This window comes from Hyposmocoma kahamanoa, unplaced genomic scaffold (genome assembly GCF_003589595.1).
Source record: "Hyposmocoma kahamanoa isolate Upper Pololo Valley unplaced genomic scaffold, ASM358959v1 263, whole genome shotgun sequence".
In the NCBI taxonomy this organism is placed as follows: domain Eukaryota; kingdom Metazoa; phylum Arthropoda; class Insecta; order Lepidoptera; family Cosmopterigidae; genus Hyposmocoma; species Hyposmocoma kahamanoa.
In genome coordinates, this window is record NW_020653766.1 from 3,391,794 (window position 1) to 3,401,017 (window position 9,224).

Below are 9,224 nucleotides of genomic sequence, written 5' to 3' on the forward strand. Positions count from 1 at the left end.
GTCCCGTAACCAGACGAGGAAGGTAATGACGCCACCGACCACCGTCGGCCGTCGCTGTTACAAATAAACAATAATTCATTAATTCTAATTGTCGAATACCGAGGACGCAGTCAGGTGAAAAGATGCGTTAAAGTAGTGCATAGAAAATCTTTAATAAAACTGTCTAAGCTTTGTACATAAAGACAGAAGAATAAATACAGTAGAAGTGGTTAGTTAGCATCTGACTCATGCCAACTGTAGGTCTCGAAAGACCTACTTGAGCTCAGTACGCCATTTTCGTTTTGTATGGTATGGTTGTGACATTCTTTCGTGCAAATTTTCAGAAAAATGCCTAATTGTGCTGTTTTGGAGTGTAAAAATGACAGCAATATTGCCGGTATTAGTATTTCATTTCTTCGGTAAGTCTTATTGTAATAAATTTTCAACTTTCCGTTTATCGAATTGATTCAGATGTGAATCTTTCGTCGTAATCCAACTACTGGCCGCAAGATGACAGCACGTTGAATAAAATTTGAATATACAATTATAACGTCGTAAATTGAACTTTCCACGATATAACGAGTAGATAAAGTTTAATTTACATTAACAATCCAGAAATTATTACATCTTTTTAAATTAGAAACTATGACCAATCATTATCAAGATTTCGTAGTGTTGATAATTTGTTATGTAATCGAGGGTTGAGGCACTTCTATTGTTTTTTTCTTCCGTGTATATAACGTTGTAATATAGATGCTGGCTTTCTTTTAAAGGCATATTCAATACATGCGATGAGTTATTGGCGAAATAGAGTGAGAAGCTTTATAAGTCTGTCCCAAGGTGTCGCTTAGGCTGCTAACAGACTGACTGCATGTATGCAGCCGAGACCAGGACCAGAGAACAAAAAGTAACGAGAACGGATACTCTCCGCCCCTCCCTAGCTTTAGATACCGCACCATGCACATTGACGGTCACATTGACTGAACGACAATAAGGCTGTCGGCGAGCTTTTTCGCGCTAAGACGGCTTTGATATTTGAATATTTCTTATTTGAATAGTTTTCATTTATTCATTACGAAACTGGTACTGTAATATATAACATAATTAATTGTACGTTACTATTTATAATGGTCGTGAATTATGCTCTGTACGGTTGTTTGTGGTCATCTAAACGGGATAAAGATACGAGTTTCTTTCGTTTACCGAAAGGTGAAACGAAGTAAGTAAAAAAACAACTTATGTCTGAGTCTCATTCGGTTATTGTTTTCTTTCATTAATATAGTGCACAGTAATATATAATACAAATTGAAAAATATATAATACAGATTATATCAATATAAACACCTAATAACCATGTGTTTAATTACACTAATCCTAACAATTTAGGATTCTATTAATAGAATTTTAGATAACTGATTCGCGTTAGAATTTTCGCTAAGTCGCCGCTCTTACCATGTAATAGATACGAGAATCTTATGGGTAACCCTGCCATTTCACGTACACATTTGCGCGTGCTCAGATAGCGCTTGGCTGTATATAGTAGTAGTAGGTAAATAACATTCGACTGTTGTATGGAGTGTCCGGGGTCTGTGTGCCACGACTGCACGAAGCACGAAGTTGATAACGATATCACGCATTAACTGAATGTGTAATTGAGCACGGGAGTACACTGCATGATCTTTACTTTGGCGCCACCTGTGAGAAACCTATGAAAGTTTTTCTTCACTCCTTTACATTTACCAGCAGTCGACAAGAGATGTCGCTTTATTAATAGCAATATTTATTTTATTTCAGTTGATGATGTATCTTTTCAATAAATCAATAACTTGATCTCTCCAAACTCGACTTTTTAGTTTAGTAACTATATCGAATAGAATGTGTGAATTATGGTTAGTTCTAAGAAGAACACTTTCAAAGCATGAGCTCATAGTTTCAACGACTCAAGCCACCTAGATGCTTTTCGTCAACCAAAGATCTTGCCAATACATTTGTATGTAGTGATACAGGCGTGATTTATACTGTTCTTTACGTGTCAGTATCCCTATGTATATACATATGTTTAGTAGTAGTTAGAAATAAGAAAGCAAAACTTAGTTAATTATGTATGATGTCACTTACATGTCCTTGTTTCTGCATGGATAATAGCATGGGGGAAAAGAAAAAGATATGATTAGATTAAAGACATAAACAAATGAACATTTTATTGACTAAAGGCGTCATCACATTCATTAACGCGGATGGCATTAAAACGGTCAGAAAAACCTTAACACTGAAGCAAAAAAGCAGATAGGTGCGTAGAATGACGAGCCAAATTGTGCTAAATGGTATATTTCATAAAAAAACCGACTTCAAAAGTCATTCATACCCTAGTTTGCCACACTTAGAGGTGGTATATTTTCTTCAAATTTAAATGGGACCATATCTGAGGTACCCTCTTTCCAACAAAAAAGAATAATCAAAATCGGTTCCCAGAGTTATCGCGTAACATACATACAAATAAAAACATACACTCGAATTGAGAACATCTTCTTTTTTTAAAATCGGTTAAGAAATGGATAAAGTAGACAATATTAAGGACCTCCAACACTGTGTCGCACGGGCGAGAGAGCGCAGTCCCGTATATTTCTACATAAGTTTTGTTTATCCTCCCTACTAACCCCTTGGGTATATGGGAAAAGCAGTATAACCTGTGCAAGCACAGGGAATCATCGGGTCCTGACCCCAGATCAGACCGTGGACAGGCCTGGGTCGTGAGACCACAGTATCGCTTTACCTATTTCTGCCGAAATGCATTAATGTGAACACTACTGTGTTTCGGTTTTGAAGGGTAAGGCTGCTAGATTTTTCAACTTATGTCTCAGGGTGACGGGCGTAGTAACAGTGCTTCTCAGACCACAACTGTTATGGACTGACGTGTTACGTCCTGTCACATGGTACCATATAAAAAAAGTTAAGAGACAGCGGAATTACGACCCAAACGAATAGTCACAGAGGCTTTAGTACCAGATAGCGTTGCTAAGCATTGATCCTACTTTTTTTCTGAAGGGCACTGCAGTTGGCAGCTGATGACCTTGACTGCGCCACCCGATGAACGTGCGGGCTCAAGGGTCTTAACCCGTTAAAACTAAACTACGTGCCCAAGTGGGCACGGACCTCGGTTCAGGGCACTACTGAGGTCTTCCGCCAGAAGGACGTGGTGTAGGAAAAAATATTGATCCTACAAAACACATGGGAGTCTTTATACTATTGAAGTGAACACATCGATAGCGAGGTTCATAGTACAACTAATACCATCCAGTGATGTATGATGGAACTATATGTAGTATACTCTTATTATAGCCAACTTTAAAATTTTAAACTTTTCAGAAACATTAAAGTTAATTATATAGATTTTAAGACTTTCGTGGTTATTCACTAAATGATTATCACTAGTAACAGGTTTCTTACCACGGTATAACTTCTTTTTATTTTCCCGATATTTCGGAACGGTTGCACGTTCCATGGTCACGGGTTCCAGTCAACCCGTGACACGGGTTCCAGTCAACCCGTGACCATGGAACGTGCAACCGTTCCGAAATATCGGGAAAATAAAAAGAAGTTATACCGTGGTAAGAAACCTGTTACTAGTGATAATCATTAAAGTTAATTTCTTAGCTCATTATAGAGGACTTATTGACTGGACGATTTTTCTGACCGGCTCAAGCCGTTTACGCCTTAATAAGTATGGTGAGTCCCTTAAACACATACACCAGAAAATGATTGATCGTTACCAACCAAATGAATGAAACCGAGTAAAAATAATATGGGCGCAGTAAAGTACAGTCGAGACCACATCGAGTTTGACACTTCGGATTTTGGACCGCTGTAATCGTATGCGGCATACAGTTGAATTTAAATGTTAAATGTCAAATAATGTGTCAATGTGGTCTTGAACCTGTACATCGTTTTTTTTTTTTTGCGCCGACGACATAACTGCCGTCCACTAACTAAAAAGCGGCTAAGTGACAAATGGTCAAACATCCATTTTAAACGAAAAAGATAGAGCAAATTTTTTTTTAAACAGTTAAAATTAGTTAACGAGTTCGACTTATCGGAACTTAACCTATCGATGCAATATCAATATCAATATTTCAATCTTTTTTTCAATTATCAATTTCAACATTCAAAACTGGGCTATTGTTTTTTTTATGACACATCAAAAAAATATTTTGTCACTTACCCGCGTTTTTAGCGTTAGACGGCAGATAAAGGCAATTGTGAGGTCATTTAATTTTATCACGGATCTGGATAGAACGTAAATTAACGTAACTTCAGTCGCGTTTTTTCCACTACAAAAAAGTGTTCTGTAGGGCTAGCACGATAGGGCGCGACTAGCGCGAGAGTGACACTAAGCACGAGATTCTGTTATTCTCGCGACTTATCGTGCTAGCCCTTAGTGTCATGGTATCCTTTTGAAAACAACGATAAACACTTTACCGGCGGCGGCGTGGTCGGCGTGAAATCGGCGTGGAATATACTTTACAGACGTTAAAAAAGACTCTTCAAACTTAAACTGTCTTGGTGGCAGAACGGTTGCCACGCCGGACTGCCACGCAGAGGTACCGGGTTCGATTCCCGAGACAGGAGAAATATTTGTTTGTCTCGTGAGTTTTGGGTGTAATTTGTGGTTGTCTATGGCACCCACGACACAGTGTTTCCCTAGTGCGGGCTATAAAAAAACACTTTTAACTTAAAAGCTAGCAGCTAATGTGCTATAATAGTTTGATAGTTCAATAGCACCAGTATTCATACGCCATCTAGCGGCAAAAATAGTCAGCGTGTCTCCCCATTTCACTAGACAGGAACGTTTATATATATATATATATCTTTTATGGGGAACTGTATACGTTTTTACAATAAGATTCCGGAGCATATATTAAGTTTATCATTTCCTAAGTTTAAAAACTACATTAAAAATATTTTGATCGAAAAATCATATTACAAAATTGAAGACTACGTGTTAGTAAAGATGTATGGAAAGACGACACGGCTCCAGAATCCACACAAATTTGATTCAAAGTGTATTCCATAGCATGTAAGTTTATTTGAAAAGAGCAATCCCTAGAGTTTCTTGCTCGTTCTTCTCAGGGAGGTCAGCGTAGTGAACGAGCTGTAGCTTAAATGTGACGTTTTCAAGTGTAAATTTATTTTACCTATGGAATAAATAATCTTTGACTTTGACCTTGACTATTAGCAGAGCTCCTTGTAAAAGAGTTCGTCCAGGGAAGTACTGCCACCTTACCTGTTTCTGCCGCCAAGCAGTAATGTCAGCATTACTGCCTGCCAGTTTTGAAAAGTAAGGGCGCTGGTGAAATTACAGACAAATAATAGGGACAGTGGCAGTGTCCCTCTGATCTGCGATTTAAAGCTCTGAGTGGCACTGCATCTGCTACGGACAGGCGTGTCGCTTAACATCAAACACACGCCTTAGTCGTTCCGACCCTTGGTGTCATTAAAAAAAAAATTAATTGTATGAAATTATTGAATTAATATAAGAAGAAGCTTTATGCCACGCCGATTTTACGCCGGTTAAATTCATCGGTGGTAATTATCTCTAGTAGGAAGTATTCACTATTATACGTATACTATTACTTTTAGTAAACGTAAATATAATGTATATTTCAATCTACCCTCTATTAACCTATCGCCGTTTACGTCATTATTTTATTAATTAAATTTATTACTGTAATTATTTTAAGTACAATTAACTACCCATTAGGTTAGTTACTTTGTAACCCTACCATCACGGGACCCATTTTGTTGTTGTCTGAATGATGGTCATGTTTGGTATTTTAGACCGAAATGTACCTAAAGATACCAGGGTTCGAAGTGATAATCATCACTGATAATTATCGTTGATAATTATCATTGATATTGTTGATAATTATCACGATGATTGACAAACGTGTCAAAATGTAATAAAACCAAATATTTATCACCATTTCTTACGGTTTGACAGTTAAGCATAGGACCGATTGAGCTGGTGGGCAAAAGAGGAGGCCTATACCCAGCAGCGGGTGCTAACGCGCTGAGATGGTGATATTTTAAGTCGAGACAAAACTATGAATCAGACTGGAGAATTGTCAGCTAATTAACAAAAAAAAATCCAAACCGTCTCTAATCTATTCCTCAACCAAATCTAAATTACGAAACAACCCTTGAATAAAATTACATAACATTTCGAAGTACAAACTCAAATATTCACCAGGAAAAAGTCCAACAAAAGGGAGTTCTCCAAGGTCACGAGCTCAGCCCATTATTGTTTATGGGCCTACGTAATGCTACTTATGGGAAAAAAGTCATCGTGCCTTTATTGAACCGTCGGATCTACTAAATATTAACGAGTGTTGTCGGAATGAAAGTCGGTAAATAGATTGTACGTAACAGAGTTTCTTTACATAACAAAAATAATGTTCAAAATTATCAAAATATTTATTTTGTTTAATAATTATTATAACGCTGATTCATAATTTTGTCTGTTTAAGTTTTGTGAGAAAACTATATAAACAACACGAAGAAAAATTATTTAGTTTGTGACTTTTTTGAGTTGACATTTGACACGTCACATATCATCACAGTGCCAGTGCTAGCATTTTGTTGTTCTAATTAATTTTATAAAAACCAAGAAAGTTATCAAAATTTATTTGTCCGAATCTCATTACAGAGTACTAAAAAAACCGACCGCAAAAGTCATTCATTCCCTGCTTTGCGGGTAGCAGAGGCAGAATACTTTCTTTAAATACAAAGTGGTCCCACACTCCTGAGGTACCCTCTTTCCGACAAAAAAAGAATCATCAAAATCGGTTCACAAATGGGTTATCGCGTAACATACACACAAAGAAAAAGTCGAGTACAAATAATAATATCGCAATAATTATCAATGATAATTATCACTTAGAACCCTGAACAAAACCTCATAAAGCTAAGAGAAAAACTAAATGAAAAAATGCGACTGAAATTTCTAGATCGGCGGACTAAAGCATGTAAGTCAAAACCCAGCATTTATATATTGCAAATAAACTTTTTTTGACTTATGTGCTTAAGTCCGTCAACCCTAGATATACTTTTATTGTAGGGTAACTTTGACTGCTAAACAATGCGTTATTGCACTTACGTAGATTACCATTTACAATGCCTTTGCCATAATGTGTGGTTTACATGACCATAAACCAATGTTAGCGATGGTTTTCAAAACGTTCTGTTTTTTTTTATTAAGCGAATGAATTTTAGCGCCAATTTCATGCCCCAAAAACAATGACGCATCTGATATCCTGCCCGACACTTGCACGACCCGTTTGATGTCATAATGCAAGAAGCATGGAAGAACATCGGGTGGTATACTTACAAGTCCTTTCCTCGTTTGACGCTGGAAGACAGCAAGGCGTGATGGAGGGGGTGAGCGTGATGGTTGTGCGGCCAGCGCGGCCCCTCCGCGGGGGACAAAGGCCCTGTGCCGGGGGAGCTACAGCGGCCGGAGCCCACCTGAGGACAAAAAATAATAGGCTCTTTATTTCATGTAAATTCAATACAAATCGTATTTAAAAAAAGTGAAATGACAAAAGTCGAGAAGTCACGAGTTTTATTTTTTTATTATTATTACTAAAATCATGTGTATTACTAAGTATCATGTGATATACAGGGTATAATCGTTAAGTGTGCCCAGAAGATTTCTCCGTAAATATAAGGGATATAAAAAAGCCTCTAACTGACACCGAAAGTACGTCTAGTTTTATTTTTAACATCTTGTGGATGTTTTTTTAATCATTAAGTAAAAAAACATCCACAAGTTTTTAAAAATAAAACTAGAAAAATCCAAAAATTTAATTTTAAATAGTCCCATACATTTAATATGACAATCATAGAGGTTTTAGTTTCGAACAACTGCATGGAATACAAAATTTTGTAAGTACTTATTTAAAAATAAACATCACTTTGTTTTTATTCAATTGGAAGATAGTTTTATGTATAATAAATAAATAAAATAAAAATAAAATTCTTTTACTTCAGACGAGTTCCATAATTTGCTAGTAATAATAGGAAAAGTGCTTACAAACTAGTGTTAATTTTTTTATGCAAATCACATTCCTCAAGAAGCATAGCCACATGGGAGAGGTAATCCTATCAGCTACAGTTTGTAGGATGCTGTTGGGGCTGTCCCGCACTCTGCGCAAAGGCTAGACAGGGCCGATTATACTCTTCTGACTTCTGTATAATCTGCGAATAACCGGCCATAGAAGTTTTCTATCTCGGCGAACATCTCCGGCTTCGACGTTATGGTTCGACCATCGTGTGTTTTAAGATTCGTCAGGTGGCTCCTTCAAAGCTGCTAAGTGAATACTTTCGACCCTCGGTTTCGTACTTTTTTTAATTGCCTCCTCAATGAGGCGTGTACTGTAGCTCTGAAGGTCGCGCCGTATCATCTTCGCAATCTTCTTGTCTGACCGCTCTGACGAAGTGGCCCGAGTGTCTTCTCGTCGTTTAGTCATTAGTCCGAGAGTTTGGACTTCGTATCTGTAAGCTGCAATCGACAAAATTTGATGCCCTCTGTCCTCAACGTTTCAACCACGTTTTGCAGGGCCTCGTCGACGTCATCAGTGGGTTCCAATTCAACGAATCTTTGCTCGAGAAGTTTCTGAAACTTATCGGCGCCCGTCACGATCTGGAGTGGATTAGGTCGGAGCGTAGACTTCATCAAACGGCGTCTTTCCAGTTTAAGATCGATATACCGAGAGCCTCGTATCAGGTCCGGTATTAAACCTGCTTATCACGGAGACGTCTCTGAATATGTGCCGTTTATCTGCCAAGATGAAGTCAATCTAATTTTTGGTCATAGCGTCGGGGCTTTGCCATGTCCACTTCCTTTGAGGCTTTTTCTTAAAGAACGAGTTCATCAAGACGAAGTTGATCAGCATCTGCCCGCTGTGATTCCTACTTTCATAACCATGTGGGCCCATTCGAGATTCGTTGATACTCTGGAGTCCCAATTTAGCGTGCAGGTGAAGTTGACATTAGGAGCTTAGGCGGTGATTGCTCCCTTACATCCCAAAGCCTCTTAAAGTACGAATGTCATATTAATGTATGGAAGCGGTAAACTTTAAATTTTTGGATATTTCTAGTTTCATATTTAAAAAGTTATTGATGTCGTTTTACTCAATAGGTAACGTACTTTCGACATCAGATCAAAAAATTTTTAATAGCTCTTATAT

The 9,224-nt window shown here is 37.7% G+C and overlaps 1 protein-coding gene across 1 annotated transcript in view; it reads right to left on the bottom strand.

Annotated features, from left to right (window-relative positions):
* LOC113228956 (neurofilament heavy polypeptide-like) overlaps window positions 1–8,504 on the bottom strand; it is a 64,320-nt gene extending 55,816 nt beyond the window's left edge. Inside the window, exons 1-3 of the mRNA XM_026462399.1 lie at window positions 8,391–8,504; window positions 7,364–7,500; window positions 4,199–4,262 (exon numbers count right to left, since the gene is read on the bottom strand). Coding sequence (XP_026318184.1) covers window positions 4,199–4,262; window positions 7,364–7,500; window positions 8,391–8,504 — 315 coding nt within the window. The remainder of the gene's footprint in view (window positions 1–4,198; window positions 4,263–7,363; window positions 7,501–8,390) is intronic.
* Window positions 8,505–9,224: the final 720 nt, after the last annotated feature.